Source organism: Myodes glareolus, chromosome 17, assembly GCF_982192425.1.
Source record: "Myodes glareolus chromosome 17, mMyoGla1.1, whole genome shotgun sequence".
NCBI classification, from domain to species: domain Eukaryota; kingdom Metazoa; phylum Chordata; class Mammalia; order Rodentia; family Cricetidae; genus Myodes; species Myodes glareolus.
Window position 1 is genome coordinate 5551918 of NC_142042.1, and position 25792 is coordinate 5577709.

General features: G+C 45.2%; 1 protein-coding gene across 2 annotated transcripts in view; it reads left to right on the plus strand.

Moving 5' to 3' along the window:
- The window catches only part of St6galnac3 (ST6 N-acetylgalactosaminide alpha-2,6-sialyltransferase 3), a 515374-nt gene that overhangs the window by 227121 nt on the left and 262461 nt on the right, over window positions 1–25792 (plus strand). For both annotated transcript variants that reach the window (XM_085677523.2, XM_048453542.3), the window contains exon 2: window positions 12710–12904. In XM_085677523.2, coding sequence (XP_085533649.1) covers window positions 12764–12904 — 141 coding nt within the window. In that variant the 5' untranslated portion in view covers window positions 12710–12763. The remainder of the gene's footprint in view (window positions 1–12709; window positions 12905–25792) is intronic.

A 25792-nucleotide genomic window follows, 5' to 3' on the forward strand; every position in this document is an offset into this window, starting at 1 on the left:
TTTAGGGTCTTCTGGGGCAGGGGTGCAGGCCAGCTTCATAGAACAGTGACATTTGGGTTTAATCCTGAGGATAAGGAGCAACTTTCCCAAGAGATAGAGAAAAAGAAAGATGCCCCATGGGGACCAGCTCTAATGGGAGCTGAGTGTGGATTTAAGGAAGGCGTTAGTGGCGGTGAACTGCCTGCCATATTGTGTATCAAGGCCGGCCTTCTCTGTGCTGCCTGGTCAAATTTTGCATCAACTCCTTGGTTTTACAAAGAAAGAACCAGAATCAAATTAAGATTATGCAACTATTACGTTGAGCTGAAGTTTTGACTATTAGGTGGGCTCATGGCAAGCTACTCAGGGATGATGTGGACGAGGTGGGGGAGAGTGGAAAGGCGGGAATTGGGAAGACTCGGTCTGAGTTGCCCATAGACACCCAGCCCGAGATGACAAGAGAACACTGTACACAGGCTGACCTGACGGTGATAAAAATTGCCGAGCACTGACTGACGGCAGCCCTGGTGCAGAAAACTCTTGCCAAGCAGTGGATGTCTTTCCGCCTTCCTGCTGGAGCACAGACATCCATAAGTAGCACACTAAGGTGCTTTAAGATGCACAAGCAATTCAGCTTAATGTCAGCACATCCTTAAATCCACAACCGATAACCACCCTGTCCTACTTAGAAATTTCAGCTGCTCTTAGAACAATACTGTTCATTATTGCCGTGGGACCCATGCGTGACTGAACTCTGCCTGTGTTTTGGTGAAAGGCCTTTTAGTGTGCATGTGACACTCTGCCAAGGTAACTTTGACCTGCAAGAGGGTTGTTGGGAGGTGCCAACACTCATTTCTATATACAGGGATATGTGGGATGTACCTGCATTCCATGTTCAAAGGGGAGGGGACTTCCGTTTTGTTTTTATATATCGTATCGATCGCTTTTCTGGTAGTTGTGGCAAAAATACCCCACTGAAGCATGGTACTTCTTCCTGCCAGCATTTCATTTAGTTTTCCCCACCTAGCTAAGTTCTGCCCTGCTATAGGTCCAAAGCAGTTTCTTTATTCATTATTGGTAATCACAGCACACAGGGGGGACTCCCACATCAATAGTCTACCTTTTATTAACACTGTCTTGTTGCTAGGAAGCATTCCAAAGGCTCTTGATATTTAGCCACTCATTTAAACTTTCAAGTGATCATCTTGGGTAGGTACCATTGTGGAATGTGATTCTAACTAGGCAAAGATGTGTGGCATCTGTTTATGCTGTGGAATGTGACTGTAACTGTAAAGGTGTGTTACTTTTGTTTATGCTGTGGACTATTATTGTAACTGTGTAAAGGTGTGTTACTTTTGTTTATGCTGCATTTAAAGATGTAAGACTGTGTGTTTAATTTTGTAAATACGTGTTGCATCTGTAGCTTCTTGCCTGCCTGAGGCACCTGATTGGTCTGATAAAGAGCTGAATGGCCAATAGGTAGGCAGAGGAAGGATAGGCGGGGCTGCCAGGCAGAGAGAATAAATTGGAAGAGACCTGTAGGCTCAAGTAGGAGAGAGAAGAACAAGAGAAGGAGAGAATGAGGAACACACCCAGGGAAAGAAGCCAGCCATCCAACCAGACATAGAGAAGCAGTGAAAGTTAGAAATACAGAAGGAGCAAAGGTAATAAGTCCCGAGGCAAAGTGTAGATAAAGAGAAACAGGTAAATTAAGTTAAAAGAGTTAGCTGGAAAGGGGCTTAAACCAGGCTGAGCATTCAAAACCAATAATGAGTCTCTGTGTCATGATTTGGAAGCTGGGTGGTAGACTAAAGAAAGCCTGGTACAGGGTCCTCTTATCTGCCCCAATTCCAGGTGGGAAAACAGGCAAAAGGAGCCTAAGGAAGATGACCAAGGTGACCAAGGCTCTGTAATGTAACCCTGCCACCCTGAGTACATAATCAGGTTCCCTCTGGAAAGCTGTTTCCATCAGGAGAAGCGAGAGTTGTATTGCCTGATGCTCACCGGCGCAGGGCACATTGCACCGTGCCCTCCCCTAAGAAAGTGACGGATTGCCCTTGTCTGTGTAGTGTGCTCTGTGGCCCCATCGCGCCTCCTGTGGCAGAAGATTTTCCCTTCAAGTGCTTCCCCCAGAGCCGAGCTTTGAAAAAGCACAAATTCCCGTGGTCCCTTTAGTAGAGGATGTTGCTCTGAGCAGTTTGCTGGTGACAAGTCCCACTCAGCACCCTGGCGCTGTCCTCACTGAAATGCTCTCCACTTCCCCCCAGTGTCTCACTGCACCTGCACAGGACGCTCCAGGGCAGGAGGAAGAGAAAGGAACTGTTCGCGAATTTTCCCTCTGAGGGAAAAATCCTTTTCTCCCCATAATAAAATCTGGATATTTTCAGATAATTTAGCTTTCTGTTGAGCAGACATTAGCATCCCCCTCCATCCTTCTTTCTCTTTCATCCTGTTGGGAAAACATTAGCATCCTCTTCCATCCATCCTTCTCCCCTTCATGCCTTGGTTTTCTCAGCTGCTTTCCACTCAGTTGGAGGCACTGCTTGGTGGCGCCACGTGAGAGGACTCTCCATCGGCCTCCTACCCCGTCACACCTGACTCTCATTCCCATGCTGGGAGCCAGGCTGGGAAGCGAGAGGACTGTACAGTGGAAACATCTGAACTTGAGACGGTGGGAATGGTGGGAAGGGACAGGGTGGCGTGGTGGCACAGGTGTGATCTAGGCAGCACCACTGGAAACATGGAGGACAGGGAAAGGAGAAGAGGCAGCATCCGTCCTTTCTTCTGGACGACAGAGTCATGAAAAGATCAATTCTGCACTAGGTGAGGGTGTATGGATTTGGAAAAAGAGGAGGTCCCAGTAGGCGATGACATCACTGTCAGATGCACACGGTTGGGTCGTTTTGATGGTTCTCGGCAGGACTTCTGTAAGGATACATGAACAGTAATAAGTGGCTGAGAAGGAAGCTGAAGTACCTCAGTGATTGCTTAATCACCTGGCAGTGCCTCCCTTCCCTCAGAGCCAGGGAGACACAGAGGAGCTTAGGCAGGGTTGGAGAACATTCTTCCCATGTGTACAAGAGTTCAAGGCGAAGAAAGCCACACAGGCCTTTACTCTCGGCAATCTTCTTTCTCAAACTCGATATTGGTACCTTGCTAATAGGAAAATGCTGAAGAGGATGAAGCGGGAGGATCGTGAGTTCAAGACCAGCCTGGGCTGTACTTTGCTTGGGATTTAGCTCAGATGGTAGAGTGCTTGCCTAGTGGTCAGGAAGCCTTGGGTTCAGTCCCCCAGCACCTCATAAGTAGGGAGGTGTACGCCTATAATCTCATCACACAGGAAATGGGTGCAGAAGTATCAGCGGGAGTTTAGGGCTGCCCTCAGCTATGGAGTAGTTCGAGGCAGCTTGAGATAACTTAAATAGTGTCTTGTGACAAAGACAGGGGCTTTGAAAATTCCCAGACACTGTGGCAGTCTATACCAGAGCAAGGCAGTGCACATTCTGACTTGGGTGATGGAGGTGCTCCCAGGGCCCTACCCCGACTGAGAGCTAACGGAAACTGAAGGTTCCCAGGGACAGACAGTTGCTCTTCGTGATGGTATGGCCTCCCTCCCATGGTTTGTCCATGCTCCACCTGATGGGTCTATAGCCATGTGCTTGTAAACAGTATCTGTGTATTCTGTGGTTTATAAAAAGAAATAGATGAGGTTATGAAGTTGGGAGGAGTTTGTAGGAGCTTTGGAAGGAGTTAGGTTGGAGTAGGGGGTAGATATGATAAAATACATTATATATTAATATACATTAAATTATTAAAGAATTCTTAAAACCTAAAGGTATTTTCTCCCAAAGGGGAAGGGAATCTAAGAAAATGTGAGTGCATATTAATGACTGTGGGGATGTTTCTGCGCTGTGGTTTCAATGCAGGTCAGAAGGCTGTGTGTGTGCTCACCCCATCGTCATTCACACAGCACATGGTACCTTTAACTCCTCCATATGTTTGGTATGTTCCAGCCCTTTAGAGGCCTCCTTTGGAGGAAAACCAGACTTCTGGGGGAAGCTGTGGTCATATATGTTTTGTTCTCTCTCGATGGCTTGCTATCTGCACAGAACAGTTAGTGGCAGAGGTGGCCTTGAACTCTCTGTGATCCTGAGCTTTGCCTTCTGAATTCCTACTGGCAAAATCCTTGTCAGGTAGCAGCATTCTGACAAGCACCCCAGACCTTCAAGAGGGTTACTGGCCTGAATGAATGTGTTGTTTCTTCTAGCCCCGCCCCCTTTCTTAATTTCAATGTGAAGTAACAGACTTTCACTGGGCTCTCTGATAGAGATCATGGATTGCCTTTCAAGTTCTTCCCCACCTTCCTATTACCTCCCCCACACCTCCACCTCACCTCCCCCGCTGCCATCCCCTCTGACTCCAGGGTTCCTCTCCCTATTCTCATAGGACATGTGCTGTCTCCCTCCCCTTCTGCCTTCCCTGGAGCCTCTCCCCTTCTTGTGCACCCTTTCCAGTTTCCCAGGTTACACACTCGCTGTCCGCCCCCACAACCTTTCCAAGCTGGGCTCTGCATAGAAGCGAGACTGTGCCCTGTTTGTCTTTCTGAGCCCGGCTTTTATTCTCTGTGACGTAACATTTCCAGTTCGACTTGTTTTCCTGAAAAAATTGAAATTTTGTTTTCTTTATGGCTGAATAAAGTTCCAGTCTGCATGTGTACCACATTTTCATTATCCATTTATGTGCTCAAGTGTATTGTGTGTGTGTCCCACAAAGCAATTTGCCTGCAACAGTGTTTTAAATAAGTGCAACAGTTATGGGATCGAGCATCTGAGGCGAGAAGTCATACCCGTCCCATCGCATGGTGACTATGGGTGTCTGCAATGAGACAGAGGGTGCCCAGTGTCTGGCAGAACAAGAGGGTGACTTTATTTCTCTCCCGGTTACCCAAGTCTCCCTTATTGCTGTCTTTCTAATGCTGGGAAAAAAGCCAGATTTAGGGAAAATGAAATAATTTGTCCACAGTTAGATTTCAAAGGAAGTATAATTATTATGCTTCATGTCGGTCTCTTAATCTTCCATATGGATTGGATATCTGGTTTATTGGTACTCTGTTTCAAAACTTATTTAGGGTTGGTACTGGCTCTTATCTTTCCTGAGAGCATCCTTGTTGGCGTGAATTGTTTGGTGGTTTGAGTATCGATGGCCCCCATCGGGTCGTTTGTTTGAAGGCTTGGTCATTAGAGAGTGGTGCTAATTGAGAGGGGTTAGAAGATGTGGCCTTGTTGGAATGGGTGTGGCATTTTTTGGAGGAAGTATGTCAGTGGGGGTGGGCTTTGATTTTCAAAAGCTGCCTTCAGAGCCTGATGTAGACTGTCTGCTATCATACCTGCCTGTGTGTTGCCGTGTTTCCTGCCATGTGGCTAGTAGACTACACTCCTGAAACTGTAAGCAACCCCCAGCTGAATGCTGTCTTTTGTAAGAGTTGTCTTGGTTGTCGTCTCTCACAGTACTAGAACGTTGATAAGACAGTGGAAATCAAAGACTTCTTTAGTGGACACACTGAACTTGGGCTCTAACATTAGAATAGGATCTCAGTCCCTCAGTTTACCAATCTGTTGTCTGTGTGCATGGGTGGGACACTCGGCCTCAGGTCTTCATGCTTGTCTGGGAACCAGATTACCTAAGCAAGCTGCAGTGACGAATTACGTGCTGTTAAGAGTGTGTTAAGATCCTCTTAAGACTCAAAGAACTGCTTTATGGGAGCATGCCTTTAATCCCAGCACTCAGGAGGCAGAGGCAGGTGAATCTCTGAGTTCAAAGGCCAGCCTCTACAAAGCAAGTTCCAGGGCGGTTACAAGAGAAACCCTGTCTCAAACAAACAAACAAACAAACACAAGATTGTGGCACTTAGCCCTGCGTCTGTGCTGGACTTAAGTGATCCACTGGGTGCCCTGTGTGTGAAGAAAGGATGGTCTCAGAGTGCCTGTCACTGCTGTCCACTGGAACCTTCACAGCCATTAGGGGCGTTCGATGGAGTATCCCATCCTCCCTTTGATCGTCCTGTCAGCTTTCCATCCAGCAGGTACATCACCTGTAGTGGGAACATTCTAGAATCAAGCCTGACTGCATCTGTCTCCTGTTTACACCCTTTGGGTTCCCCTGCTAAATCAAGCCTGTCTCATGCTCAGAGCCCCGTGGGTTCTGCAGTCCCCTGCAGACTTCTTAGCATGGTGGGTGGAACTGTCGCTCACGTCCTTTATGACTCCAGAAACTGTTCTCAAACAGTTTCTATGCCCTTTTTCTTAAATTGCTTTTGAGGGAGCTGGAGAGATGGCTCAGTGGTTGAGAGCACTTACTGCTATTGCAGAGGACCCACAGTGGATTCCTAGCATCCACAGGAGAGCTCACAACTGCCCATCGCTTCAGTTCCAGGGAATCAACACCCTCTACTAACCTCTGCGGGTGGCCCCTGCACATACGTGATCCACATAATTCCATGCATGCCCATATATATATATACATAGAAATAAAAAATAGAATTTTTGTGTAGGTATAGTTATGTATGAGTGTTCACATAGGTGTAGGTTTATATATGTAAGTGCACGTGTGCACACTACACATGAATGTGAAGGTCAAAGATCAACTTTTGGTGTCCTTCTAGAGCTACTACAATGCTATCTGTGAGAGTATGTATACACATGTGTAGGTAGGGGTGTGTGTGTATGCGTGCGCATGCATGTGCATGTGTGTTATGTCTGTAGTCTGTGAGTGTGTGCACAGAGGTTTACATCTGCTGTCCTCCTCTATATGGTCCATGTTATTTTTTGAGCCTGGATCTCCTCATTCAGTGAACTCCAGTGAAACTCTCTCTACCCTGCCACCCAGCCCTTTAGCTGGGACTATGGTTTTGAGCCACTGTGTCTGACGTTTTCTGTGGGTTCTGGGGATCTGAGCTCAGGTCTCCGTGCTTGCATAGCATGTGCGTCACCAACTGAGGCATCTCTCCAACACCCCTGTCCGTTCCTTCTGAGACTGGTCTGTCCCCGAGACCTTAGGTACTGCTTTGGCTCTCTGTCAGTCTTCCTGGTGCACATGTCCCTACACTCAGCTTTCCATGCATATGTGGGGGATCAAACTCAGGCCCCCAGTGTTTGCAAAGCAGACAGTGACACCATCTCCCCAGCTCCAAATCTTTACCGTATCAAGTACCAGCCTCCTAGATTCTCTCTCACTGCTGATTTCCTGTGCTGATCTTGTTTGTTGTTCACGACTCTCATTGATAACGTCGGTCGACGACTCCAACAGCTATGCAGCCCCGGGCTGCCCAAGGTACCATATTGCCTGTCTTAGGATTTGAAGTTTGTTGAGCATCATGTCTTACCAGGACATTCCACCTTATTACCACTTCTCTGACTGCTACCCAACAAAGACTGAGTGAGATTTTCCCTCAGAGGTCACTGTCACTTAGGAAGTGGGGTCTAAACAGGCTGTTGGCCCCACAGATCTAGTAAATGAAGGTTTTATTCATACGCTCTGAGCTTTGCTAAGTCATCTTCCTGCAAATGGCCCCAAGCTTTGTTATGCTCATCAAGAAGCCAATATGGAGCTGGACAATGGTGAAAAATTGGGCCACACTGATGACATGTTTCAACCTGAGGGAAGAGTTGTCATTAGACATGATCACCAATAAGCAATAGCGAGAGACAAACCAGGGTGTGGGATGACCAGACACTCAAATAATCTAATTGGCATTGCATTTTAAATGTATTCGGAGGTAAATTTCAGCATCTGAGAAAAATGAACACTTCTGAAATTCAGCTCCTTTAATCATCATGTGATATCATTTAAATAGAAAAACACACATTCTCTCAGTGGTCATTTGTGAAGGGGACCTGGAAAGAATTATCTTCTGATTAGGTTAATAAAGTCTGTATTGCATGATGAATGGTTAATTCTGCGAAGAAAGGATAAAGACATCACTGAATGTGGCCTGTGAGTTCAGTAGGCTCACAGACCTCGGGGACTGTGTTCTTTCTCCTCCATCATGAACTCCCCATGGAGTCTGTTTTGAAATAAGCGTTTCCGCTATAAAGTCGGATACATTGTATTCCAGCTCTAGAGAGAGAGCAAATGGAATGTCACATTTTCTGATGTAGATTTCTGAGGTACACATGGGATTAAATTCTAAATGTCTCAGCTGCCAAAGGCCCCTTCAGACTTCCCCCAAATGAGAAACAAAGAAGGAATGAACCTTCCCTGAAGCAATTCATCAGATCTACTTGGGCACAGTGGCATCCGCTTGAGCTCATGAGGATAAGTTGCCCCAAGTAATTCAAGAGTTTGCAGCTGCTTGGAATATTGGAGACAGGTTTCTCTGGTCTTATGCTTTTCACATGGCCTAATGAGTGCTCAACCACTAGCTAATTAATATCATCGAGAACGCAACAGTTAGGAGCTGGTAAGTTGGTTCTGTTGGTAAAGTGCTTGTAACAAGCATGAACATTCGAGTTCAGTCCCCAGAAGCCATGTAAAAAGCAAGGCGGCACAGAATGAACCCCTAGTACCAGCACCGAGGAGAGACCACAGAGATGGGAGAGGACTGGGGGCTCGTGGCTGGCAAGCCCAGCTGAATCACTAAACTCTGCGTTCAGTGAGAGACCTTGTCTAAAAGTGTGGGGAGTGATTAGGTAAGATGTCCTGTCTGGCTTCTACATGTGTGAGCACATACACAATCACTTTGTGTGACTTCTACACACAAACACACACAATCACACTGTGTGACCTCTGGCTTCCGAGTGCTTGCACACACGCAGTCACATATACATACGTATACACACAAAAGAATTTAACAACTGGCACTAGCAACCTAATAACGCCTTCCATTTTTAGTCTGTTGTTGCCTGGTGGTGTTCGAGTTCTCGGTTCATTGTAATCTTTGTGCGTCTTACCTGAGGAATGGTTGTTTTTATGTTTTGTTTTGTGCATCATGAAACATCTGTTGGACCAAGCCTTTCACACCGTCGACTGCCAAGTATTCACAAGTATTTGCTTTTATTTTCTCAAGTCTAATTGGTGGTGCTTTTTATCTTCACGTTGTTCTGATGTTTTCTGCTGCCCCACTGTCTGTGAAACTGAGCTGAGTGTGGCTTGACTTCACATGTTGACTAGCACATGGCAATTGCAGAACAAATTGTTTTATGATCTGTTTGACATAATCTGCCAATCATGGTGCACATAGCAGCCTTCTTATCAAATGTCCTAACAATTCTGACAAAAAGTGGCCCATGCAGTTCCTCTTACCAGTGGCTGCCATGCCCTGAGGGTTGCTTGCTCTCCCCATCCATAGGTACCCTGTTTGAGGGCCTGCACTCGCCCTCTTAATACCAGACCTTCCTTTGGGCTCCTCAGTCACCCATGCAGCCTCCCTGAACCTCATTTACACGTGATATTTCATTATCTGCTTTCCCTGCCAACTGCTGTGACTCTTTGGGGCCTGTTCTACGCCTGGCTGATTTCATTTTCTTTCTCAGAGCCTTCCCTAGTCCTCACTCGGTATGAACTCCAAGGTGTGGCTACCTTTATGTGTGTCATGTGCATTGGTGCTCAGTTCACTTCTCCATCTTCTTTGTGTCTCCTGCAGATATACATGCATTCTCTTTGCGTGTAGCCGTGTGTGTGCCAGAGTGCCCAAACCACGGTCTTCACTGTGGCTCTGTGGTGTGGCAGAAGTGACTGCTAGGGAACACGCATTTGTTGTCCCTGCTTTGCAGAGCTTCAAGTTACACCTTCTCTACGGAAGTTTCAGGGTGCTTTGTGTCAGTGCTGTGAGTTACTCCCGTGCTGAGCAAGGGTAGCATCGCATTAGACAGAGGGAGAAAGAACCTGGCCGATGTAACATAGCTGAGTGGGGCTGGAGGTCTGAGCTATGAAAAGACCCCTGGCCCCGTGAATACAGTTACAGGTACAGCGAGAGGGGCGATGCCTTCTCTCCACCCGGTAGCCCACTCACTCTTTGCTCATTTTAGCTCCTTTAGTAGCCCAGAGAGAGGCGTGAATTCCAGGGGCGCAGGCCCCTGATTGGCTTACTTTTGTCTCCTGCATGCATTCTATAGGTGTGGCTGTTGTACGTGGTGGATTGGGAGGGATCCTCTATGCCTTTGTCCCCAGAACTCCAGCTGTACAAGTTCAGCAGCTTAGAGGAGCAGAGGGCCTGCTGGGTTCAGGAGTAGAGGAGAGCACAGATCACATCTGGGGCTCCTTCGGAGCAGCTGTTGGTCTGAGTGGTGACAGAAAGAAGTGTGACTGGCCTCTTTGGTTTTATTTAGCCATCTCTTCTGGTCCATGCCCCTTTAGACTTGTTCAGATCCATCACCTCCTTTACGCTGTTACCTTGACACATTGCAGGGCTGTGGACATAATGATTCTACAGAAGAGCAAATTAAAACGTTTCTTCATGATTGGAAGGTTAAATGAGGGAAGGCTGTGGTAGTTAGTGGGGAGATAAGGGGTTCTGAGGAGGCAGAGCTCAGGGGACTCTCGGGTGATTAGAAAATTAGGCTGGCTAGACAGAGGAATGTGGGTTTTACAAATTATAGGAGCTGAGCAGGAATCGAGAAGTGATGGTCGCTCTGGATGCTGGCTCTGCTGCCTGGCTTCAGCTGTGAGCAGGAGGTAGATTTGTTCTCCCTTGAGAAGTTCTGGAGCTAATTACCCCGGGAAGTAGCAGGCTCCAAACCCATCAGTGAATGACAGAAGGCCGGCCACTCATCCTCAGCAGCTCTGCTTTTCCTTCAGCTTGAGTCCAGCTGAGAGTTGAACCCAATTAGGGGCAGGCCGCAGGGGCAGGCCGCAGGGGCAGGCCGCAGGGGCAGGCCGCAGGGGCAGGCCGCAGGGGCAGGCCGCAGGGGCAGGCCGCAGGGGCAGGCCGCAGCAGCTGTTCCTGCCTCTGCCCCCAGTTCTCTTCTCGCTTCCTGCTCTCACTTTGACTTTCTCTCTGACTTCATGACTACTGAGCTTCCGGTCCACCAAGAAGAACACCAAAAGAGCCAAGGGCTTTACTGCCTGGCTCCCTGGACAAACTATGGCAACCTTAGTGACTTCCGCAGGATGCCCTCTAACACTGTTGCTGTCTAGGCTCAAGGTCAGCTCTGAGTTTTGTGTCTGCTGCTAATGTCCCCTTCCATGCAAACTGAGAATCTTTCTCGAGTCTCGCTCACTGTTTGTAACCGCTGCTCAGGCTTCTGTCCTTGGTTTGCAACACCTGTATCGAAAGACCAGCTTCCTACTCATTTCTAACTAAGCCCTCCCTGGTGCAAAGTATCACGAGCCATGTGGAACTATGACATAGCTTTCATCTTTAGAAATCTCCAACAGAAAGGCCTCTTTGGCTTCCGGCCATCTCCCAGACCCAGGGCTCACATCTCAGCGCAGTCCCCCGGGTGGCCGCCATAGTCATCACTTGGTGCTGGCTGCTTTCCTTCTGCTAAGAGAGACGGATAGATTCCCACAGATAAGCCATGCTTTCTTGTTTCCTTGCCTGTTTCTTCCCTCTAGAAAGATCTGCTCACACATCCCTACCAATCAAAACATGCCTTTTATCAAGTTCCATCTCGAGCGTATATCACGGCGCTCTCTCACCCCGCCAGATGCAGTTGCTCTGGCTTTCTTCCTTTGCAGGCCTTCCGAGGAGATGCTCTTAGGCTATTTCCTGTGCCGTCTTCCCTTGTCTGGTGCTTAAGATTTCGAGTTTACATTGTGGGCACAGGTGGCATTTCTGTTGGTAGAAACCACTGAATACAGCTCCAGAAGTGTGAGGTGGGAATGAAGCTGGGTGGGTGGAGGAGCCATGCCTTTCCCACAAGCATTTGCTGCATTTCTTGTATGCTGTAAGGTGTAATACTACGCAGAGGACATGGATACAGAGAGTCCTGTGACAAGGACATCCGATGGCCTCAGGAATTGAGAAGCACGTGGTAGAAAAGGAAATGACCACAACTACACTGTGAGAAAAGTAAAGAGGCCTTTCAAGCAGGGGTTCTCAACCTGTGGTCGTGACCCTGTGAGGGTTGCTGATCAGATATTTACATTGTGATTCAGAGCAGCAACCGAATTACAGTGATGAAGCAGAGATGAAAATAACTTTACAGCTGGAGGTCACGAGAACGTGAAGAGCTGTGTTAAAAGGTTGTAGCATATGAGGAAGGCTGAGAACTATGAGTAAAGGGGCTGATGAGACTTCAGCTCTGCTGGGGCTGGCAGCCTGGTGGTGAAAGGGTGGCAGGGGAGGGAGCTGAGGAGGCAAGAAGGGTCTCCTATGGTTGGGGGTGTCTGGTTTGAGTTCTTAATATAAAAGATAGCAGGGAAGGAAGAGGGAGGGAGGCTAGGAGAGTACAAGAAAGTTTCTGCCCCTGCTCACCCAAGGGTGGCTTGTTTCTGCTCCAACTGAAATACCCTAAAAGACCAAACCCTTTGATTCTTCTAAGAGAGAAAGGGACACCCACCTCCACACGCCCCACCCCCCCATACCTCCACCTGCTCTTATCCTACCTCTATCCCACCTGTGCCCTGCCCCACCTCTATCCCACCTCCACCCTGCCCTGCCCCCACCTCTACTCTCCCCTACCCCACCTCTATCTTACCTCCACCCCTACTCCCACTCCCTCCCCTCCCTCTCGCTGTGGCTTTAGCTAGTTGAAGGTCACTCACTATTCTTTCCTTCTCCACTTTACAGAGGAAGTCTGTGGTTGTGGCGAGCTTCACAGCGCTGTGCCTCTTGCTGCTAGCCATGCGCCTCGTCAATGACATGAATTTCCCTTTGCTACTGAGCTGCTTTGGACAACCCGAGACAAAATGGATCCCACTGCCCTACACATTCAGGCAGCCTCTTCGAATTCACTATGGATACATAAATGTGAGGACCCAAGAGGTAAGACTTGAGAGGGTTACCTGGGAGAGTATCCATGGCAACTGTTTTCCAGCAGGATCAAGATGGCTTCTGAGTCATTGCCTTTACCCATTCTGTCCCACTGAGATTCTTTGGGTCCCTGACAACTTTTTTTTTCTGTTTTCTATTCTTAGATACTTCTGACACATGTCTAAAATCCTTCACCCCCTCCCACATCAAACCATCAAATCACTGGCTTCCTATGGAGTTGAGGAAGCAATTACCTGTTTTCCTGGTGGCTTGAAGCTTAAATACATATCTTTCCATTTAGATGTTCTGATCAGTGGCGACCAGCTGGAGAACCGACTGGCTTTATTTCCTGCAGGTCACTTGGTTGGGGACGACTCTTTATAGAGCTGGAGAAAAGCATCTCATCTGTCTCTTTATAACTCTGTCATCCTTGGACCTAGAGCTGAAAAAAATGGGCCAAGCTGAATTGTAACATTTGCAGTGGCTTCAGAGATAACGGGATTTAACATCTTTCCACATTTTTAAAGGGGTTAAAACCCTCTAAATTCTGAGGTTGCTGAACTTTTAAATCTTTGTAACCAATTGGTGTCCCAGGTGAAGGTGGCTGTATATTGAGAGCTAGGAAAAGTACACTACTGTGGAAGGGTGTGTGTGAGTGTGTGTGCCTGTGTGTGCGTCTGTGTGTGCGTGCATGCGCGCCCGTACGTGCACACATACAAACGCACATGCACATGCCTAAAAGCCAGGGGACATGCTTGGGACAGTTTAGGATCGGATTCTCAGGCTCTGTGTGCACTTTTTGTTTTGATTGTGAGGTAAAGTCTCTCTCTGATCTAGAGCTCACCATGTAAGGTACACTGACTGACCAGGAGCCCCAGGACCCACCTGTTTCTGCCTCCTCAGGGCTGGGATCACAAACATGCCACCAAACTGACTATTTGTTTTCTGTTTGAGAATTTCACACACGCATGTGTTTTGATTGGATCCACTTCTTCCACTTCAAAGTACTCCTTTGAAACCCCACAGAGTACCACTGGCTTGATCTGTGCCTGCTGAGGCCGCTGTGAGTTCTTCTGTACAATGGCCCTATTGTGTTCACAGAACGCTTTGCACGGCAGTCCGTCTGCCCTTTTGAACGTAAATCTCAGGACCCTAACTTAGGTGCTCATGCTCAGGTGGAAAAGACTTTCTGGTGGAGCCCTTCATAGTCTTGTCTCATAAAGTCCAGCAGGGGGAAACACTAAGAACTAATGAGCAAGCAGAGCGATTGAAACTGTTCTCACAGTCATTTCTGTGGGGATGGGGTAAGTGGGAGGCATGTCTAGTGTTGATTCAGAGTCAAGCCTGTTGGAAGTTGTTGGTGACAGCTTCGGTCACCAGTGCGTCCCAGCACTGAGGAGAATCCGGGGGTCAGAACCTGTTGGAGAACGGCTCCTCTGTGGCTGGTGGCGCGCCCGAGTTATCGCTTTCTGTTCATTTCACTCTTGGAACATTGTTTTCGTATCTCCTGGATTTATAGACTGTTTATTAGACCTTTATAGTTGAGGGGAGGCACCGTTAATAATATACGAATTCCTCGGAGTCTTGCTGGATGTGCACCCTCTAATTGGTTTTAAATTAACTTTGGGAAGTCTCTTGCTTGAATGTGTCACGTGTCCTGATAAATTGATTACCTGTATAAAAATGTGTCTTTTACGGAAGAGCTCGCCTCGCTCTTGTCTCTCGTTACTTTTATGTCTGGCTGTCACTTAATATTCTGTAACTCTGCAGTATGGGTTAATCATTTCACAAGTGCCTGTCACAGGCTGAAAACGGAGCATATGGATAAAGTACCTCATGAATTATGCTCACGAGAAATGTACCACTGGATGGTAAAGCCCTGTGATGTGTCTCAGTATTTGTGAATCAGGTTTTGGAGTAGCCTCTCCTTCCTATTGCCACAGACTCTGCCCTGCTTCCACTCCCGTGGTGGACTGTACCCTCTCAAACCATGAGCCCAAATAAACATGTCCTCCCTTAAGTTTCCTATTTTCAGGTATTCAGTCTCAGCTATGAGAATAGTAACTAAGGCAGCTCTCCATGTAAAATTACAATTAAATACATTTTTTATGCTTTCCTTAGGGTAGCCTGTGCATCGACACGAGTATTGGTCATGTCCCTGAATGAGGGGACAACAAAGGGAATTGCTTCCCTCTCTGTGCTCTCAGGGGTCATGATTTGAGAATCTCAGAACATTGATTCCTTTACCTATCACTTAGGTCTGTGACTGGTTCTTGAAGGCCTTCTCATCATCCTTCGTACTTAATGTACTCATCCCAGGGAAAGACTGTCCAGAGGATATTATTTAGAAAGACCCAGTGCACAGCCTTCTGGAGGTGACAGGGTCGCAGAAGGGGAGGTAATGACTTGGAATCAGATAAGTGTGAGGCAGATGGAAAGCCACCACATTTCCATGTCTTCCTATTTAGCCTAGAGCTTTGTTTCTTGCTCTCTGAAGAATCTATTGAAGGAGGTAGCAAATCCCTTCCAGCGCGGCCGTTGAGAGTGGAATGGAACACAGTAGGTTCCTCCCACCTCTCTTTCCTCTCTAAACCTGTGCAACTTGATTGTTGAGAGAGAGCCTTGAAATGAATGCCACTCACTGAGTGAGGACTGAATTCTGGATGTCTTTGCTGGCCACTGAACCTGGAGTCCTGACTGATACTGGGATTGAGTTGGCTGCTACCGCTCTGAGGTGGCATTAAGCTGCAACAGGAACTTGAATGACGTGGACTTTGCAGCCCCTGCTGTATCCCCTGTACCTTATGGCTGACCCATAACTTCTCTGGCTTCCCTGACTATCTCAGTGTTATTCACAATGTAATCTCACTAAAACTACTTTCATTTTTAGTAATGGGGAGGGGGTTTATCTCAGCTTAAACTTCAAGATTATAGTCCATTATTGAGACAGGACAGGAACTTGAGCAAAACTGGATCAGAAACCACCAAGAACACAGCTTACTGGCTAGTTTTCCAGCTTGCTTAACCAAGCTCTGCCCTGCCTAAGACGAGAGCTGCCCACACTCCTCATTAGTCCATAGATCAGGAATCTTCTCCAGACGTTATAGGCTAGTCTGATCTGGGCCATTCTTGAATTCAGTTCCCTCTTCTCAGGTCGTTGTGACAAATTGACTATGAAAACCAACCAGCACAATCCACTTCTTGTCAACTTCACACACACACACACACACACACACACACACACACACACACACACACCACTGTTAAGTAATAACCTTTCCTTCCTTGTTTGTCCCCAAGATCTCATGGTAATATCATATTATAAAATACAACAGAACTTTAAAAGCCCCAGAGTATTTTAAAAATTATAAATATTTTTATCAAGAGAAAATATGATGAACCATTCTGTGGTATTAAGGCAGAGTAATTATCAACACACATTGAACATGACTTTAGAAAAATTTGTCATCCATGGGTGTTTAAAAAAAGATACATACTTACACTTGGCATTATTCTGTAAACGCTGTTGTTTTCTAAGCATTCATCTTAAATTATTAATTGTACTAGATAGGGCAGGATAAAGGATCTAGACACTTGCCCCATTTGGTTCGAGGCATCATTGTTCCTCTTGATGAGGTCATGGCAAATGAAGGGAAAAGAGAGATTCACCTTGGGGCTGGGGTCCAATCTTAGTTTTCTACCATGGACTCAGCCACTGTGGTGGGTGTTCTGTGATGTGACGTGATGTGAAGGCCGACATTGCCTAGAGCAAGCCACCCATAGGGCATTGGCATTGGCTTTGGCTTCTGGAGAATCCGTCACTGCTCTGACCACAGGAGGCTGCACATGGCAGCCATCCTCCTCAGATCTGATCAGAGAACCAGAATGTGCTAGAACTGGGAGGAGGCTGGTGTTTGGTAAAGAGTGTCCCTTTCCATGATGTTCAGGAGCCCAGAACAGAGCAGGCAAGGCTAGGACTATGTTTTCAGTCTCTTTAACAATTTAACTAGGCAGAATTGCATCTCTTTAAAACCAGAGAATCTTGGAAAGCCTCAAGCAGACAAACTACGAAGGCTTTGCAGCAGTTCCTATGATAGGCAGGCCATGCTAGTCTAATTATAGATGTACATAACAGATTGGTGTTGCAATAGAATTTCCTAAATTGTGGTTATTGTAACAATTAAGGAACAAAGCTTACTTTCTTGGCAATAAAAGAACATGCTCACCACATTCAAATAAATGTGCACTTGTAACTAATGCTGGCATGAATGGATTTTTTATGTTTGGATATATAGGCTTTAGCTCTTAGAGAAGTGTGTGGAGAGCAATTATATGCAGATGTATGCTCCCAAAATTTTAAACTGATCAACTTAATTATTAATTAAGTTGGATATTCCCATTTCTGTAATTATAAAGAAAAAATTTCAACTCTTCAGTTGCTTTACAGAAAGAAACAAATTAATGTCTAATAAAGGTTGCTTATTTGACACATACAGGTTGGGTTTTTCATTTTAAACCTGACTTATCATTTTTCTAAGGGCTTGAGTGGTGGGGGAACAATTTTCTCAGGCAGGCTGTGAGATAGCAACCCTCAATCAGAAAACACATCTCGGGACAATGGAAGACAAAACACAAAGGTGGAGAGGATTGACATCACCAAGGGGTGAGACAGTTCCAGGGTGATCTTTGTGGCTCATGAGACAGGAACATGACACTTAGCTTTGACTGTCAACCTGACAAGTCTTTTCTCCCCATGAAGAAAGCCTCAGTGAGGAACTGTCCAGACTGTGTTGGTGGGCGGGCATGCCTGTTTTCCTGTTGGAGTTAATTCAGATGGGAACTCCCACCCTGCATGTGGACAGCACCGTTCCATTGGCTGAGTCATGAGCTGATAAAGAAGGGGCCCCTGAACAGTGATGAGGATGCACTCCCCCGCAACCACTCTTGACCGGGGTGCAGTGTGGAAGCCCTCCTCCTCCTCTTGACTGGAGTGCAGTGTGACCAGCTGTTTTAAGCTCTTACAGCCTTGACTTCTCTGCCGTGATAAAGCCCTTCCCCCCAGGTTGCTTTTGGTCACAGTGTTTTCTCACAGAAATGAAATGGATCTAAGACAGGTACTCAGGAGCAGGATGGGACAGGCGGAGAACCTGAAGAAGCCAGGAGAAGAGCAAGCGTGAAGGAATCCACATTGACTGCTGCCATCCCCCTCTGAGCCCATGAACTAAGCACTACTCCCAGAACTCCAGTGAACTCCGACGTCTGTATTGATAATCAGGTTGCCTTAGATTTTATAGTTCCGTTTGCTTTCATTGATCCACTCTGCTCCTTTCTAATTTTGTCGCCGTTGATGAACTGCTGCTCTGGTGTGGAGTGCCTTCACCTTCACCATGCAGACCACACAGGTTGTCACTTTTAATCATGCTCCATTCTGCTGCCTTAACATGGGCTCAACACCCTATGCCAAGGGATTCAGAAGGCACATCTGATGTTCCAGAGATAGAAATTAAGCATGCATTGGGTAACTCCCGGGCTGATTTTGCTAGAGTCAAGCATACTCTGTACAGTTGTAGAAATATGAACTGTTATATAGTCATCCAGACTACAGAAAATGGAAAACTGTTACGATGACCTAGGATGTGAATGAGGTTCTTGGAAAGGGAAAGGTCACCCTTGTACTTGTGAACAGTGGTACATACAGAGGGAAAATATATATGCATCCATACTCACAAAGCTATATATGAATGTGCATTACATGCATTAAGCAATATATACATGAACCTGTGTTTAAATAATGATTTCTACTTTCCTAAATACAAACATGCATTAGAGTGTGCCCATACACTCTACATTATGTGAGGAAGTGGTTAATCCGTATGTTAGCCTGTTGGTACAGTATGACAGTGCCTCATGAGCCTGTGTACTCTTTGCTTGCTCTTTACTGTGGTCCGCTCTCCCTACAGACCACAGGGCTGACCACAAGCTCAGATTAGTATTAGAAAATGAAGCAATTGGGCAAGATACAGGAACAAGGCCCAAGAAGAACCATTCTGAACCATTCCCATATTTTCATTATAGTTTTCTTGCAACACTGTTGACAAGAACTTTTTTTCTTGGGGTGGTAGAATATTTGGAATATGATTCTCTGGGTGGCCTATAATATTCCCACAGAGAGTGAGACCAAGACACTGAGAGAAGTAATACGTTATAGAGGGACTTGAAGTCTGAGATGACGTTTCAGGTCCAGAGCCCTGCCGTGTCAGAAGGCAGTCTCGTAGCTCTGCAAATTTACATGAAGAAATCTATAAACTCTGTTTTCCATTTTGGCTGATTTTAATGTCACTTGCAGCCAAGAGACACAGCAAATGCATTGTTTTCTACCCACACTCAGAACCCTGCAGCTCATCTTTGCATGAGTTACCCTCTAGAGGACAGCCAGCCAGCTTTCAAAGTCTGAACTCTCGTCCATCAGTCTGCTGTGGTGGCTGCAAGGCTGTGCACGGCTGGCCTTTGTCAATGTCTTTGTCAAAGACCGCGTGCCTAGGAGCGTGTTGCTTAGTAAACCCCCTGATTCTTGGGGGAAAGAGAATGAAGGCTTCAGATCCAGACGCGATCTGGACAACCCTGACCACTTACTGAATCTCTGGCCATATGTGCCTCGCTGATAAATCATGCAGTCATAATATAATTATCAGGTAAAATTGTCTGTATTGCTGAGGCATCAGAAACCCCAAGAGATTGATGCTCACTTTACGTACCACATCTGTTACGGATGAAAGATCCATTAGTACCACAGTTTTTACTCTAGTAATTGTTTCTCCAGGAAGACAGAAGGAATTTATTCATTACTGATCCTTAGGTAGAAACTGCTCATTTGCTGACTGTCACGTTACCACTCTTGAAAGCAGCCTGTTAGAAATTCAAATATTATATTATTTCATTTGTGATAAGAGAAGGAAAACAAAACAGTTCACCTTGATTAAAGGTTTGAAAAAGTGATAGAACTGGGACCTGGTGTTAAAAGGTCCTTCGAACCTGGTGTCAAAAGTTTTCCTTGAGCTGATAGGCTGACAGAGTGAAGAACACAGACAGGATTGACCCATCGGCAGTTATCCTAACCAAGAGTGCTCGTCCGTCAACACGTATTTATGACTGCTTACTGTGTTCCAGCCCAAACGTGCGAAGATCTTCAAGTTTTGAAGGTGAAGTTGACCGAGGAGGGGACTCATGTTCTGGAACAATGCCATCTAGAGAGTGTTGAATCTGTAGAGGCCGGCTGAGTCTCTGTCTTACATAACAGGATCATTCCATAGTTGTTAGGAATCGTGAACGTTTACATCATTGCAATTAAACAATTGTGTAAGGGTCTGGAAGATAATTTGTCACTAAGTAGGTGACATTAAATTATGATTACTCATTTTTCAGAGTAAGCCAAATGAAAGAAAACATCCGATTCTAAATATTTTGTTGCAAAAGCAACCACAGTTTCCACGTCAAAAGCTAGCCAACAAAGTTGGAGAAATGGCACATGTGATTACATGAGCTCTTGCCGGGTAGACAGACCCTCCCCCATGAGGGCCATGGTTTGAATGGTGTCCATCAAAGGTCCACCTGTTAAAGACTTATTCCCTAGGGTATCACCACCGGACCCCTCTGCGAGGTGGAGCCTCATGGCAAGTGTTTAGGTCACTGGGGTTCTGTCGTTGATGGAAATTGCGAGCTAAGTATCTTCCTCTGCTCCTCCTACCTTTTGGTGGGAGGCGAGCATTGTTTGGAACCTGAGATGTGACAACTCATCATGACAGGTCCCACATGTGCCAGTCTTAGACAGGAACCCCTGGTGCGAGAGAATTATCTGTATTCTGTCAATCATATTTTAATAAAACGCTGATTGGCCAGGCAGGAAGTATAGGCGGAAAAACCAGACAGGAAGAAGAGGTGGAGCAAAGAGACTGGGAGTATTCTGGGAAGCAGGAAGCTCCGTCCACAGTTCTGCCCAGACCACCGGAGAGGAAAGATGTAAGCTGCCCCGCTGGAAAAGGTACTGAGCCATGTGGCTAATATAGATAATGATAATGGATTAATATAAGTTACAAGGACTAATAAGAAGCCTGACCTAATGAGCTAATCAGCTTTATAACTTATAGAGATCTCTGTGTGATTGATTTTCCCTGGGACTTGCTGGCTGTGGGGTACCGGGCAGGACAGAAACCCCAACAAGCTGGCCCTCATGTTACAAACCCCCAATACTGTGAGCCAAAAGAAATGTTTGTTTTGTAAGCTAGCTATTTCAGGAGTTTTATTACAGTAATAAATACAGTAAGTACTTGTACACCAAGTATGTAATGCATATATTATTGATTTCAAAAGAAAATGAAATTAAGAATTCTGATCAGGTCATACATAGTTTAAGATAATCTGACAACTTCCCGCTATAAGCTAGAGCATGATGAATTAAACAAGAACACATAGGCTAATGCCCAGCAGCCCTTGTCTGAGAGGAGGAGATTCTTTAGGTCCCAGTAACTGAGAGTGGGAAGAGAGAGGGATACACACAGGAAAGGATGCTTCCTGGTGCTTTGTAGAGTTGAGTGAGGGTACTAGGTAGCATCAGCTCTGCAGGACAGAGGGTGAAGGCCCTAAGATCCTCCCACACGCTAACCTAATGCTGAGCATTTGGAGTCTGGAGTTGGTACGCTGCAGGGCGTGAGATAATGGAAAATAGCCCAAGAATGGAAAAATAGGCATATTTTTAGATGTGTTTTTTGGATAAGAAAGAATCATTTATGGCATGCTTGATCAGATCCTAGCAGTTTCCATGTTCGAATTTGATGACTTTCATATTTTTAGTACCCCCCAAAACTGAGAAATTAGATCAGACTTGGCTCCCAGCCAGAGATAAACTAGGGCTGAGGACACTGTAGAGTCCACCAGAGAGGTGCTCACGTGACCTGGACACAGAGGACCCTCTAAGGCATCATCAAGGCTCATAAGATGCGTGAGAATCGGGGTGCTGAATGTGCTGTGTTTGCAGCAGATGCTGCTTTGTCCGACTCAGTTTCCTGGCCCTTGCCCTGGGCTCCCATAATTCAGTAAGTTATTGCTCTGGTGCCTTTAAACTCTGAAAAGTTCTGAATTCTAAACCGCCCCTGGTTTCCAGGACAGAATAAAGTCACCATGGACCTGTACCCAAACTTGAAAGTGATGACTCAAAGCCTGAAAGCAAGAGTCTAACAACAAAAAATCATATAGCTTTGCAGAATGTTTAAATACCTAGGAATTATGAGAATGGATTTATAAACAACCTCCGAAGTCCCAGGCAGTGACCCCTCTGTGTTCGCTAGTCCTCAGTGAGGACTGTTTTACTGGTTTAAATAAATTTTCACCTCTCGAGGTCACTACCGTGACACTGTGGGCAAAGGAAGAGACTGAATTCATGCTGGTCACCTTCTGGGGGGCGGGGAATCCTCAGTTCATGAAGTTCCCAAGTTCTTGGTCATGACTGGGTGCACTATGTGCTAAGCCTTGGGTTGCTAAAGCATGAAATGCTTCCCACCCCAAAAGCCGAGAGCAGTTTGTATAATGCTAACAGACAACAAGTGACAGGGACATGCATGCTGTAGAGTTATTTCAGCTTTTCAAAGATAGACCTAGATTTTGAAGCTGTATCTTAGAATATTAACTGGAAATTTATGTCTATATTTTAAATCTGTGGTGATACTTTTTATAAACATTTAAAAAATTTTTTCCACTGCAAAAAATGTAATGCATTTATTACAAGAAAATATTTTAAAGCACTATCTATCCACGAAAATGCTCTTGGAGGTATTTCAAACATCAACGTAATCTATCTGTCTAGATAAATGTATTATTTATAATACTTTAAAGCGAGTATTCTCCAAGTCATAATGATCTTCTTCCCCAAAGATATGGAAAGGGGGAAAAGTGTGACTTTACAATTTGCCCCTGAGACACCGCACCTCCCCTGAGACTGGAGTTGTGACTATGGTGGCATATTGTTCATCAGAATGACCCTTCAGCAGATGTCATGAAATAGTACTTTGCTTTGGCCTTTTTCTCACAGCCCATATCCCTAATCATGAGAAAAACACCAGACAAATAGCAGATGCGGGGTACTCTACTAAACATGTAGCCGCTGTCTTAGAGGCTTAGAGTCTGTGACCTTGCAGGGGCCAGGAGGCTCCCAACAGAACTCATCCTCAGTGGGCTCCCTTCAGAGCTAAGCACAGTGGAACCTGGCTCTTTAGGATGAATTGGGCTTTAGTTAAGGATAGATATTCAGTGCTGCATCATGCCGTAGCAAATGTTTATATCCATTCCCCCCACCCCCATCCTGAGAAGCCGAGTGTGGAGCTCATGGTAACTCCCTCTACTGTTGACTGTTAGTCAAAAATGGCTAAAACAGGCTTAGGTGTGTGTACTGTGTGCTCGTGTGCTGCATTTAATAGCACATATGTGTGTGTACTGTACTTAATAAAGTGAACTAACAGCTAAATACTATGCTGAAAGACTTATGTGTGATGGAGTTGACTTTAAGCTTTTAGTGAGCATACAGAATAATGGATCTCATTGTGACTGGACATTTTCATATGTCACTTCTCTTGTTTGAATTCACCCTTCCTCCTCTTAGCTTTCCTGACCTTTCATTTCCTCTCCCTCTGGTCCTCTGTCTCCTCCAAAATAGTTACCTCTGCTTCTGTCTCTTTCTCTCATACGCATGTAAATCTATACTCTATAATGAGACGACAGGGGTTTTATCTTCTTTGTCCTCTCCTATGCTACCACCTCCAACTAGACTCTTCATGGTCACTGGACTCCTCTTGTTTTCATTGTAGAGATCTTTTGCCTCTTTGGTGAGACTTTTTTCCACAGCTTTTTGTTGTTGTTGTTTGTTTGATTTTGCTATTGTGAATGAGTTTTTTTGCCCCGACATCTTTCTCTGCAAGACACTGCTTGAGATGTGGAAAAGCTACTGCTGCTTCTGTTGTTGATGTGTCAATATAAGACAGGTAATTCCACTTGTTTCCTTCCTATTTGTATCAGTTCCATTGCTCTTTCTCATGTTGTATAAGCCTGTATTGAATGAAAGTGGAGTGATTGGATACCCTAGTCTCATTCCTGTTTTTATAGCCAATGCTGTCACTTTTTTCTATTATGACGTTGACTAAATATTAGTGGTTTGTATATGCCTTTGTTATGTTGACATATGTTTCCATGTTTCTTCGTTTCTTAGTTTCCACCTGACTTTTTATCATGAATCCGTGCTTAACTGTGTCAAGAGATTTTTGATCATGTGAGATCTGTCTCTGGCTCTGTGTATGTGTTACGTTTCATTTATTGATTTGCATATGTTAGACTATCTTTATATCCTATAATGAAACATATTCATTCATGGTTATGATATTTTTTTACATGTTGCTAAATTCTGTTTGCAAGTATTTTATTTAGAAATTTTGAATCTAAGTTGATTAGGGAAATTGGTCCTTAATTGTCGTGTGTGTGTGTGTACGTGTGTGCTGGTTTTGGTATCAGGGTAATACTGTGCTCATAGAATCAATTTGGTGGTGTTTCAGAGCTTGTTGCTATGAGAAAGTATTCCAACAAAAGCCACTTATGAAGGAAGGTTTTATTTAAACCTCGTTTGTCTGATAGGCATTGGTGTGGAAGTCAAGGCAACGGGAGCTTGAAGCCATTGGTTGGTCTGTGACCAGAGTCCAAAGAAGAGAGCAATGCATGCATGCATGTTAGTGTTTAGCTATCGGTTTAGAGGGATCCCTTGCCTAGGGAATAGTCCCGCCCACAATTAAAATGGGTTTTCCTGCATTAACTAAAGCAATCAAAGTAACCCCCCTCACACACACACAAGCATGCCCAGAGGCCCACATCCCAGGGGGTCTAGATCCTGTTAACAACAGCTGCAGGCAGTGTCCTTCCTTTTGGATTATGTGGCATAATTGGCAGAGCCTTGGTGCATTTCTTTAGAGATCTGGTAGAATCAGCAGGGAATCTATCCAGCTCTGGGAGCTTCTTTGTTGGAAGACTCTCACTGGTTCATCTTCAGCCTTCCACTTGTGTAGCAAGCTGTGCTCAGAGCCTTCCAGTTTAATTTCAGTTGGTCATATGCATGTAGAAATTTATCTCTTCTACATTTCTTATCATTCTGGAATATTGTTTTTTTTTTCAGTGTCTTCCTTCAAGGTCCTCTGGCTCCTGTTGTCTGTCTCAATGACCCCTTACCTCATTTTACTGGTTTGGGTCCTCTCTGTCTATTGGTTAGTACAGTGATGTTTGTGGATTTGTTTATCTTTTCAAAGAATCAGATCTTTGTCTCATTGATTTCTTGTCTTGTTATTTTTAGTCTCCATTTTATGTATTTCTTTCACATCCTTATTATTCTTCCTAATTATTTGGCCCATTCTTTTATAAGATGAAGTTTGTTGTTATTTATTTGAGGTCACTTGTGTTTTTATTGAAGTGTCATATTTAGCTCTTAGATCAATATTCTGTAGATGTCTGTTAAGTCCATTTAACAGACTGTGTGTGATACAGTTTAATGCTGAAGTTTCTGTGTAAATTTTTCTATATAATTTATTTATTGATGAGAGTGGGCTATTGAAGTCACCCACTGTTGCTATATTTCACCTTGTTTGTCTCTTATACTCAAGTGTTGTTTTATTAGGTGCTTAAACCTTTTTATACATGTACTTTTAAATTATTGTATCTTGCTATAGATTTGTAACTTCGGATTGTTTAGCTATACATATACAATCCTGGTTTTCAAAGTGATCTTTTTTCTTGTTACTTCTCAACATCTGTGGCATTGATGACAGCTTCCTAAGCATTTGTAAACAACAACGGAAAGTTATTCAGAGAGAACTTCTG